This window comes from Sardina pilchardus, chromosome 11, assembly GCF_963854185.1.
Source record: "Sardina pilchardus chromosome 11, fSarPil1.1, whole genome shotgun sequence".
Taxonomy (NCBI): domain Eukaryota; kingdom Metazoa; phylum Chordata; class Actinopteri; order Clupeiformes; family Clupeidae; genus Sardina; species Sardina pilchardus.
In genome coordinates this window covers 1,516,691-1,528,687 of record NC_085004.1, presented here as the reverse complement: position 1 = coordinate 1,528,687, position 11,997 = coordinate 1,516,691, and the positions used below count along the sequence as shown (strand labels likewise).

The window sequence follows — 11,997 nt, the reverse complement described above, 5'->3', positions numbered from 1 at the left end:
TTATTATTCTGCACAAATCAGGGCTTTGTGTGACCCGCTGTAAAGCAGTGTCAATCATCTAGCTTGTTTTTGTACAACAGGAGAATTTATTATGAATTTAGTCTTTCAGAGAATGGGCACCCCCTATTTCAATAGTAAGAATAGGCAATAAAGACTGAAGTTAGCCATCACCGGGCCACTCACACTTTGGAGCGACATCAAAGTGCCAGAGACGTCCAATCAGATTTGTCTTAAAGGCATTACATGATGAATATGGTGTGGCCAGGGCACAAAAGCGCCTTTGTAATACTTTGGAGCAGAGACCATTCACGTTCGGCCACAGCCAGCCCCAATGGAAGTAAATGGCCAAGGGCCCAGCGTTGCACACAGATTTCTGAGGCACAATAGCCCATGCAAATGATTGTACCCCACCGAACTAAAGCAAGCACACTGGGGCCTCAGAGTCTAGAGCCCACTGAACGAGGAGGTGAAGTGTCACCTTGGAAGTAGGGAATAGACATTTTTTTTTTTTTAACTTGCAGGAGATCATCCTTTTTCATCAATGCTTAGATAATGGGCTATATCTAATTGGGTGATATCAAGTCACTAATAACAATTGAATTTCCATCACTGACATTACAAACAATATGACACTGTTTACCTATAGCCTGCTGCCATGACACAACTGTTGCATTCATGCAATAGCTTTATGAATAATATTTTCAACAATCAGCACCACTAAATACTACATATAGATTGCAATGAAAAGAACTGCATGTTGTATAACTTTTTTGGAAGTTCATAACAATATGTTGGTCCAATATCAAGATAGTCTGTCAAAATGTTGATAATGTGCCATAAGCACATCTTTTTCATACACAAGCAGTCCTGCAGCTAAACCACTGAAAGGACCAACTGCAAATACAAGAGTTGTGACTGTTAAGTGTAAACTGTATGCATTTTGTTTAGGTAGAATGTATACATCCTATAGGATGCTTTTAATTGCTTTATGTTTCCTTACATTATTACCTGACTTTTTGGTCACTTTACTTGGATAGTCGCCCACAGACCACTGCTCCAATTATCTGTTGACACTCTGTTAAGTACAATTTATGGTTGAGGTTAAGGTTAGGAGGTGAATTTGGTTAGGGTGATGATCAATAATTGTTGTACATATAAACCTTGAATTTCAACAGATGAACTATTAACTGTTGTCTCTTTGGGCAGACTGTCCAAGTAAAGTATACTGACTTTTTTTTTTTTTAACGTTGCTTGTTCACTTTCTGTTCACTTTCTTCAGAAATCATGTAGAAACATGAACATGAAAACATGTATTTTGGTACTAGTTATACCCTAGTAGGCCTTGTTTTGCTTTTAAATTTGGGCACTTCGCATTTGCATCTGACCAGTTAATTGGTAAATTAAACAAAAACAAAATCCATGGAAACACCATCACACATACTTTTTTGTTGGGTCAGTCTATATCCTCTACTGACTAGTTATGATGTGGTCTACATAGTTGACATTTGAGATAACAGAATGACAGATAACTTCATGAAATGTAATAAATAAAATATTCTTTATTGTATGTAAAATAACATTTCTCTATATAAACATTGCATATACACATAATATGAAAATAATATATTTACAATGATGGTGATGACCTTGACATCTGAGGGTTAGAAACGGCTATCACATGACATGCTCACTTAAAAAATATTATCATCCACATTGGACTAAGGCTCAAAGGTAAACTGTCATCCAAAAGAGGAACGTTTATCGGTGACACGCTATTGGTATCTGCCTGAAATAAAACAGAAGTTCTAACAAACTTCAACTTCCATTTCAATTTCAGTCAGTACCTTTACCTCGCAGACTGAACAAATATGACAGGCCTAGTAATGTTCAGTTCCTGTTTCCACTTTGGAAGAGAAGAAGATGCAAAACATTCCGCTGTGTGTAGCCTACTTGCGCGTCCCAATCAGTTGGACTATTTTTGGTTGTTCATCTGGTAGCTCGTGTCCTTATGAAACTGTTGCATCTTCAGTCTAGTTGAACAAGGTGGCTAAACTCAGTCGGTCTTCGACAGAATCTTTGGGTGTCTTCGTCTGCAAGAAAGAAAAGTTGGTTATTTTCTGAAAAGAGTATAGGTGAAGTAACTGAATAACTCAGCCTATGGATACAAAATAATGAAGGATCATATTTAGACTTACCTAGTATCTATCAAACCAAGTGGTGAAATCAAGAAGTTCCTGCTCCTCTGAACTTAGATGATCATTAATCCCGTCATCGGATGAGTACGTTGAATGAGGTGATTCCGGATCCGCTGAGTAGGCATTGGACAACGGAGGCGACTGCAACCCACACTGGAAGGCTGCAGAAACTGCATCGTGTTCATCCAAAAGGTGCTGAAGTGCACGGATGTATTCCACTGCTGATCGCAAGGTCTCCACTTTGCTCATCTTCTTGTTTGCTGCTCCGTTGGGAACATGCTGCCGTAAAGTCTGGAAGCCCATATTGACTTGCTTTACCCGGTTTCTCTCACGCTCATTGCGCCTGGCAACCGCAACTGGCTGCTGCTGAGGAATTGTGTAACCAAAACCGTTAAAAGCGAGCCTCCGCTTGCACCTCAGGAGCTCTGGGCTGCTTGAGCGCTGTCTTTTCAGCACTATGGACTTGCACTCTTTTGACTCATGAAGAGTTGAGCTGAAGTCTTTCGCCGTATTTGTCACGGGAGCAAATGCTCTTTTATCCGACAAAGTAAATCGGTAGGTGGTTGTTTGCTTCGTGGTGGCGATGGTGGTACTCTCCATGTCAGGTAAGAGCATTAAAAAGCAGTTGAACGAAAAAAGCTGAAGAGGGCAGGTTCACCAACTCCTAATCAAAGTCAGATGAATGGTAGACCTATGGCAAGAGACAGCTCTCGTGTCTTTCGCGTGGGTCGTGTGTCTGCGGGAATTTGTTTTCAAGACTGGCAAGTATCTGATCCACATAACATTTCAAACGGGCTGTCGTGCGCAGTCCCTTTTTTCTACACGCGCCTGACACCCCACCCCTTTTGGTGTTGCACGTTCCCCAAGGGGGGAGATCCCGCCCCGCTGTGTGATTCAACTGAACACCAGCTTCGCGAGCCAGGCGCGTGGCTCTGGGATCTCAATAAACAATTCGGCTCTTTCAACCACAGCGGGCACGAGCTGTGCTAATTTACATTCCGAGGTTCCCATTTCCAAAACCATTGGCCGCTTCAAATAGCCTACAGCGGTGAACACAATGGTATACCGAACACTGACGGACACAGGTCAGATATGTAGTTGATAAAGTCGTCTAATTAGAAGTCCATACTTTTTTCTTATAAAATATCGACAAACTTGGATTTGTATAGCGCTACATAAGGCCATTTTCAGTTAGAATTACGCACAAACGCTCCCACTTACTGGCACCATTTAGCCTAATACTTCGCACAGTTCGCAGTCTTCTAGCTTTGCGTATTATGACACTGGTCATCAAGGGGCAAATCACATTGTTATGTAGTGTCACAAACTATATGCTCATTAAGTTGATCATAATAAAAAGAAAAGTGAAAAGCTTTTGGCATAAGCATTTGACTGGTCTAAGATTCCTAAGAAGCCTGGCCACCTGCCAGCAAGACTGTTCTGTCTGGACAAAACCTTGTCCGGGCCAGTATGCCACATGTTTTTGAAACTGAAAGAGTCGTTCCTGACCTAGTTTTCCCAATTTTCCCAAAGTTTGAAATTCTCTTTGGGGTTATGGAAGTATCTGTCTATCTATCTATCAAACAGAAAACTGATTTATAAGTAAGGTGCGTCCACAACCCAAACAAATGTAGCCTACATTCTGTTGATAACACTCAATACACATCTCGAGTGTTATTACAGAGGAATTGAGTGCTAAAACAGAAGACTTTACCTGATACCCAAACCTCCTCCTCCATCCAAGAGCAACTTTAGATTTACAGTAGAGAAGAGTGTATAGCACCCCCCAGTGGTATAGCATAGAAATAATTCACAACAAAACATGTTTTTTCATTAAGACAATCTTCAATAATTTAACGGACAAATGATGACATTCTACAGTCTTCTCTAATTTTTAGTGATACATTAAACATAGTGTACTTTATAAGGTCACAACAAATTACAGACATAATAGATTTTAGACACAGTTCATGTGACAGATGGACTTAATATTCATTGTGGTTGTCATTATTCATTTCAGATTGTACCTAAACAGATCATGTTGATGATGCTCAAGCAGCCTGGTATTCCGTAGAATCAGAGTTGAACAGTCCTACAATTACATGGATGACATTAAATAGGAATATATACAATTTTATTGACTTCCAGAATTGGTCAAAATAGTCTACGGTATACTGTACCTTTGGGATAAATCAGCTCGATCCGTCGTGTATGCCCATTGCGACAAATCACTTTTTCCTCTTTTGTGCTATTGTAAAGAGCAGATAATGGCATCAGACAATGCTGTTGATTTCCTCTACAAATAAATATACAAAAGTTTGGGGTCACATAAATATTTCCTTGTTTTCTGAAGAAAAGCTAGGTTTTTGGCTACTATATTAACACCTAATCAATCAGAAATACAGTACAGACATCACTAATGTTGTAAATGACTATGAGGAGATGGCAGAGTTTAATTCAACATCTACTAAAGAATCCACCCTTGCTCCAATCCATCCTATGATCCAATGAGAAATAAAGGCTGTTCCACGTGAGAAATGGAAGAAACCAGAGATTTCATGCTACACTACGCGCTACTCCCCTCACAGAAGATCATAAACCGGGTTTAACTAGAAAAGAAAAAAAGATGAGAAGGCCCCAGTGCACAACTGAGCTAGAGACCAAAGACATTAGGCTGTAGTTTGAGAAATAGACACCTCACAGGTCCTAACTGGCAACTTTGTTGAATAGTACTGTATCTGCAAAACACCAGTGTCAACAGTAGTAGAAGTCAAGTCAAGTCAAGTCAGCATTGCACCAAAGTGCTTTACATAAAATAAATAAATAATAATAATTAAAGTAATATTATTTTAGCAATAAATTATGCTAAATGGCAAAGTGAGTCAACAATCCTTTCAACTATATGAAAGTTTCCTTTATATGAAAGTTTCCTTTCATATGACACCATATCCCTACATAACACAGCATCTATCATCTAGGCATACCTCTGATACAATTTTGTAAAAATATTTGTTATAAACTGGCTTTCAGATGAGTAGTTACATTTGTGAGATTTCTTCATGTTGGCAGAGACCAATATTCTGTGACCTAAAGCTTGTCAATAAATGTTTCTAAAAGAATAAAATATAGAAGTCCTGAAAGCTGAATTAGCGAAGAAAACAGGAGGAGAACTAGATAATGGTGAAATGTTGAATGCAAACTGGTATTTTGTAAGAAGCAATCTGTTATGATTTGATCAGTATTAGAGGTCATACCTGTCACTCTTGCCGATCCAGAGGACTCTTCCCAGTCTTTCCAATCTCCCCACCGAAAGTATCCAGAGCAGCCAAACTCCTTACAGGGACTGTGGACATGTTGGACTAGGCCAGGCCACTCCTGGGCCAGCTGATCCATCTTACGCATGATCTCTCGGACCATTTGCCAAGACTTCTTTATTTCTGCAAAGTCCATTTTTAAATTAACTTAATTTACATTCAGAGTAACATAAATGAAATATTATGCACTCCTATGTAGAAATGTAACTAAGTGAGTGGAGCTCGGCATTCATTTCTGTGCCGTATCATCTGTTACAGACAACGATGAACGAAATGACATATTCTACCGTTTTCGTCTGTCTGTTCTTCTGTTCTGCAGCGGATGTTAATGTATTGGTCCCCCTCCTCATTTTTCACTTTAACTAGCGTCTGAGTTTTCCCAGAGGTAAAAAAGCATTGGTCTTTCCCCACCCAGTTAGTGGGATACAGTGGACAGGTCTTGATGACGAGTCTGCGAAGACATGAGACTGTTAGATCACACTCTCAGTTCTTTAGCTGGACTGGTATGGGAATGCATCATGCATGTACAATCCCTGGGAATTTACAGCAGCAGTAATATACAGTATATGTTGGGTATTTGGCTATTTGTTGGATGACCTCACCTGTGGAAAAATCCATAAGGAATCTCTGGGATGAAGTATATGTGAATGTTGAGGTCACTCAGCTTATCCTCCCCCCACCTTTCAAAAACTCTATCATTGTTCTGTAGATAGCTGGGGAACATGCAGGCGCTGTCAGGATCGTACACGATGGGGTTAGAGGCCTCCCACTTTTTGTTGGGGTGGAATTCTGGGGCTTCGGGATTGAGTGGGCTTGTTATTTTAGTTGGTAGACACACTTCAAAGTGCTGAAGGAGGCAAAGTAGGCTCCCTGGCCTATTGCCATTGCCTACAATTTCTTTAACAAGGTCTGGATCATCAAGGTCCAAAGATTCAAGCTCATTCTGCACCAGGATTGATATGGCTACATTGTGTAGGGTGGCTTTCTCCTTATAATCACTCAACCAGGTCTCCCTGTGCTTGTTCAGGACCTTCATGCGACGCAGCTGTTTCATTGTGATGTCTTTAATTTGCTTTTCCAAGTCATGTCTTATGATGGCCTGTGATCAAATAAATGATTTGGTTGGCAAAATCCAGTATAAAAAATACTAGATGAGACTAGATGAGAATATGCTAGTGATCATTATTGCTATACATGACCGATGTTGTTCTCTACATGTTCATGATATAACAGATCAGACCAAATCAGTTGTCATATTAAACTGTAATTATGAGTCTCTCTTTGAAAGACGCAGTTAGAGTTTCCCTCACAATTCTGCACTTACCTTAAATAGTGTAATCAAGACAGATGGCTTCAGAAACACATCGTCTTTTAGAGACTTAATTTCCTCATACCAAACAATTTCCCCAATCCGGTGGAAGTAACGTAGAATGCACTTGATGTTTTCTGAATCCAGTTCCTTTTGACTGATATATATATCTAACAGGTCAGAGAGACTCACTCTTCTTGCAAACATTTTTACACATTTTTAAAAATGCCTTTCCGTTGATCAGAGAAGAGACATGCGTATCCATTTGTATCATCTTTATAAACCAGACAGAAAGAAACAAACCATGCTGAGGTATGTCATCTTCACTGAGGAGATCTTGAATCTTTTTCTCTACTTCTTGATAGATCCCTGGTAGTGTCCTCTCAATGCTTGGAAAGTTTTCCTTATTTGTGACTTCCTTCAGAGTGTGATCTTGGAACTTCAGAATATCTTCCGGTTTGGTGCAGTCAACAAGCAGAAGGTCAAGTACCTACACAGCAAACATGCACAATTGTTGAGAATGATAGTTGATTAATCTGTTGATTTTTTGTATTAATTGTCAAGTTGTTTAATAGATAAAATGTCAGAAAATAGTCACACCAAAGACATTAAGTTTAATGTCATAGCGGAAAAAGCAAAGTAGAACATTGAAACTGTGAGCCTGTTTCACCAATTACTATAATTGGTGATCAATTTAATAGTTGACAACTAATTGATAACTCAATTAATTCTTTCAGCCCTAGTATGAAGAATGATGAAGCGCCTGAAGGAAAGAAAACATGTTACCTTTAGCTTGTAGTGTGTAAGCCTACTAAGGTCATTCATCTGGTCTGAGTAAAGCGAGGGGTCGTCTGATTCCTGTAGCGTCTTTTTCAGTTCCTGTAAAATTGCTGTCCTATCAGTTAGCATTCTCTGCAGCTCACTGTTGATATGCTCTTTCTTGCGGTCAACGTCCATTTCATCCCGACATCGGTCAACATGAGTTCCCACTGGTAAAACCACAGAGTCAGGGACCCGCAGCTGGATATTGCTAATCCAAAAGCTGACGTGCTCCTCAAACGACTGGGGGTTTGAGGGGTCATAGCTGAAATATCCAAGATTATATCAAAGATTATGTACTATTTTGCTTTTATTTATTTGTTTGTTTGTTTGTTTGTTTGTTTGTTTACAAGATCTGTTCATTTGAAGAGCAAGCCTTTATCTTATATGGTTAATGAAAATTGAAATCAAAAGCTATATACCTTGACAAATCAATTGCGAGGATGACAAATGCCTGGGGGGTTATGAAGACATGGTGGGTTATGTAGTACTCTTCTTGTCCAGCAAAATCCCAGCAGAGGAAACGGACACCTCCTTTTTCTACCTCGACAATTTCAATGCCCACAGTCCTGTCAGCTACATCCACTTCCACTGGACTGGAACTCTGAAAACTGCGGCAGAGTGTGGACTTCCCTGCCATTGATGATCCAAGGAACATTGTTTTGATGGTCTTGACTGTCACTGGGGATGAGCTGGCCCTTAACATTGTGAAATAGGAGCGAATGTCTTTTAAGCCACCAATACAGATGTCCTCTGGTGGCTTCCTAAGTGGGTTGCCAGTGGCCTTGAACATGATCAGATTCGTAAATAACTCCTCAGGGAGATCTGTCAACCTGTTATTTTCCACATACAAATTCTGAAGTTTTGGAACACCCACCAGGGCTTGCAGATCCTTCAAGTAGTTGTTTGATGCATTCAGGTAATTGAGGCTTTGGCACTGGTTGATGTCAGACGGGAGCTCTGTTAAGCGGTTGGTGCTTAACTTGAGAAATTCAAGTTGTTGTAGACTTGGGAAAACATTCTCAGGTATACACTTGATGATGTTTTGATTGATGTACAATGTCTTTAAGTGATGGAGTTTTCCAATCTCCTCAGGAAAATCTGCCAATTCATTTCTGGACAGAATCAGCTCTGTAAGGTTAACAAGCTGAGAAATCCCACTGACCTGTTTCAGTCTGTTGCGCTGTAAGTCAACCTTTGTGATGATCTCGCTGTTATCAAAAATTGACTTGGGAAGTGACTTCAGTTTCCTCCCAGCAAAGTCTCTGTCTTTTTTCCCCTGCTGGTTGTGACCTAAGCAATGCACTTCTAATAATTAATCCTTCAAACATTAATCCTTCAAACATTATAACACTATAAATGTGGCAGACAGTTTAACTTAAACATCACATGCCCCAAACCAATAACATTTTGGAGGGGTATCTTTACACAAAGCTTTTTTTGTTTGTTTTACCATAAGAGAGCATGACTGATCGGTTGTACCCTCGGTTGTATGGTTAGTGTGCTAACCATTTGTCCACTGATACAGCTCTCTTCAGATAGAACCAGCTTTAAGAGTCACAGCTGCGGTATGACATTAAAACTTAAATCTACAGTAAAGCCTAAATTAAGAGCCTGTGTGCACATATGCTGAGTGTACGGACAATACTTACCATTTGTGGGTGGCATTTTGACAAACTTGCAAGCCGGTGCGAGTAACTTCCTGTATCAGTCGTATTGAGCTCATTTAGTTTCACTTCTTCCTGCTTTGGTCTAGAGGTGGGGCTGTGGTACTATACAGTATAGCAGATAATGGGATAGTAACCCTTACAGTTTTTCACAGTTGCTCAAACACTAAACCCCATTCTCTGAATCAAATTCTCAAATGCCTGAACACATTTATTGAATTATTCCCTTTTTTGGCAAAACCATAGACTACTTTCACCCACTTTCACCCATTTTACCAAACTCATTAACCCTTTTTGCAAAACTGTGAACACATTGTGCATTCTGATGCACTTCTTAATTATATTGATAACCAAACAATGCAGAAGTTGAACACAATTAGTGCACAGTTGTCTCCATTTGAACACTACCACTCAAAATTGATAACACTTCTGTCTAATGATGTGACAACCAATATAAGTCAGTTCAGAGTTGACAGAGACGCAGGGGACAACAAGTGTGTGTTACAGTAGAAGTGGGGTACAAGGAAGAGGAGTGTGAAGGTAGGAGGAAGAGGATGAAGAGAAAGACAGAGAGTCCCAAGAGTTGCAATACTGTAAATGATGATATTTGGGCAACAATCATTGACCATGTTCTGGTTCATGGAATGCCAATGAGAGAAGCAGGACTTCATGGTCCAACCCAACATCAGTGGTTTCTCTGTGGCGTCAATAATCCAAAGATTCAGACTACAGAAGAGAAATAGCGTAAATGTCCATTATCATACAGTACAGTAATCACTGAACATCCACTGTTACACACTTACTACCCTTTGAGCTCAACTCTGAGAGAGTGAAAGAGCTGAGTTATCAGTATGTCCAAGTAAGTCTAAATTTAGGCACAATACAATATTACAGTATTGCATACTTACAGTACTATCAGAGTCTGTGGCATCACAGTACAAATCATATTCAGTACAGTATTGGCCTGTCTTTCTGTTCACTTACAAAACTATTGATTTATATCTTCATATAGGCTAGAGGATACGAGTAGAGAGTGATATAAGTCCTTATTCTTTATTTTCATTGTGATATTTTATTTTTCAAATTAGAATGAATACAATTCCTCCAGGAGCCATAAACCCTGCCCTGAAAACTGTGTCTTCCATTGTTTGGTGTATTGTCTTATCACTGCTCTGCAGGAGTGTAATTTTGCCTGATGTGTTCAATGATTTGAGACCATTAGTTAATTTTGAGCAAAGTTAAAAGTGTTTTGAGGTGATTGTTCAGTTTTGCAACAAGATTGAAGGGTTTCGAGAATGTAGTTTGAGAAATGAGTTTTGTGTTCACAGTTTTGAGAAAAAGGTAAAGAGTTCTGAAAAAGGTGTTCTAGCAATTGTGAAAAACTGTAATGGCCCAATCCCAATGTCAGCCCTAAAGACTAAGAACTAAAGACTCACAGACTTAATTGATCTCAGGTGCTAAGTGAGTGAGTGTGTGAGGCCACATAGGCTCAGATAGGTATTTGGGATTGGGACAGCACTTCACGAGATCACATGTACCTTTGCGATGTGTACTAACAAAGACGTTGCTAACATTTGCACCATGCACGTGTGTCGTGCGCGCTGTTGTTTACCTTCATTTCCGGATTTTTCTATGATCTCCGCGGTAAACGTCACAACACTTTGAACTGTGGGTAATTCCCTTAGGTTAAGTCTGCACCGATGCAAACTCACGGAAAAACCCTGCATAGTTTCCCCATTACATTTAGTTAATGGTGGGCTTGATCCAACAGACAACTCACAGGTCTCCTGGCTATAATGTTGGCCTTAAGCCTGTTCATTGAGCATGTTTTAAAAACACTAGAACTGGTAATCACAGCAGATGCACACTTACATCACAACAATTTTCCCCATGACTTTGGCGCCCCCCTCTGGCATTGCGCCCCTATGTGCTGCACATGTTGCACACACCCTTTTAGCGCCACTGGTCTGTGTGTGTTAGAAGATATGTTTGTGTGTGTATTTATTCATTCATTCATTCATTCATTCATTCATTCGTTCAACCTTTATTTATTCTTGGATGTTCATTGAGGTTACTGGTAGACCTCATTTTCAGTGAAGCCGAGATTACAGTAACAATGACAATTATTTTATAATTGAGATATTAATTAAGCTATTGTATAATAATTGTGGTAAAAAAGAACAGGCCTTGGCCTATAAATAAAAGACAATAAAATAAATAATAAGACATGCATAATGTTATAGAGGAGGAAGGGAAAAAGTAAAAGTACAGACATATTGACAGTAAAATAATAACAATAATAGAATAGCATTTACATAAAACAGGTACAATTTGACATAGGAAGGTTTGTGATTACAGATCTGAAGTAGAGAGTTCATTTTTATATTACATTGAATATTATTCCAGGAAGTAGAGGCACCACAACAAAAGGCCGACTTTCCCCAACTCAGAACGAAGCTTGATCAGTCATTTGGTCTGGTGTGATACAGACCAGAATTCCAGACAAACATGTTTGAGATGAAAACCTGGTAATTTCCCAACAATACCTTTATTAAAAAAACAGATGCCAATGATTAAGTCACCTCTCTGTCAAAGATGACCAACCCACTTTACCCATAGAGGACACAATGATGACCAACCCGCTTTACCCATAGAGGACACAATGATTTTACTGTATAGCCATTATCATCGCA

General features: G+C 39.5%; 2 protein-coding genes across 2 annotated transcripts; both read right to left on the bottom strand.

Annotated features, from left to right (window-relative positions):
- Positions 1-1,610: 1,610 nt before the first annotated feature.
- Positions 1,611-3,080, bottom strand: ascl1b (achaete-scute family bHLH transcription factor 1b). Its single transcript, XM_062549593.1, has 2 exons — positions 2,196-3,080; positions 1,611-2,090 (listed from the first exon to the last, which is right to left on the bottom strand). The coding sequence occupies exon 1, from the start codon at positions 2,808-2,810 to the stop codon at positions 2,196-2,198; it is 615 nt and encodes a 204-aa protein (XP_062405577.1). The 5' UTR covers positions 2,811-3,080; the 3' UTR covers positions 1,611-2,090.
- Positions 3,081-3,990: 910 nt separating this feature from the next.
- si:ch211-210p4.6 (malignant fibrous histiocytoma-amplified sequence 1 homolog) lies at positions 3,991-10,855 on the bottom strand. The gene is made up of 8 exons (XM_062549176.1): positions 10,688-10,855; positions 9,290-9,442; positions 8,060-8,930; positions 7,605-7,902; positions 7,122-7,308; positions 5,450-5,632; positions 4,376-4,443; positions 3,991-4,287 (listed from the first exon to the last, which is right to left on the bottom strand). Exons 2-7 carry the CDS (start codon positions 9,303-9,305, stop codon positions 4,424-4,426), a joined length of 1,575 nt encoding a protein of 524 aa, XP_062405160.1. The 5' UTR covers positions 9,306-9,442; positions 10,688-10,855; the 3' UTR covers positions 3,991-4,287; positions 4,376-4,423.
- Between the last annotated feature and the right edge of the window lie 1,142 nt (positions 10,856-11,997).

Coding starts and splice junctions, on each gene's coding strand:
- ascl1b (XM_062549593.1), bottom strand. CDS start 2,810: ATGCTCTTACCTGACATGGAGAGTACCACCATCGCCACCACGAAGCAA.
- si:ch211-210p4.6 (XM_062549176.1), bottom strand. Junction 7,309..7,604: donor TTACACACTACAAGCTAAAG/GTAACATGTTTT, acceptor TTTGCTGTGTAG/GTACTTGACCTTCTGCTTGT. Junction 5,633..7,121: donor AGATGACATACCTCAGCATG/GTTTGTTTCTTT, acceptor TGGACTTTGCAG/AAATAAAGAAGTCTTGGCAA.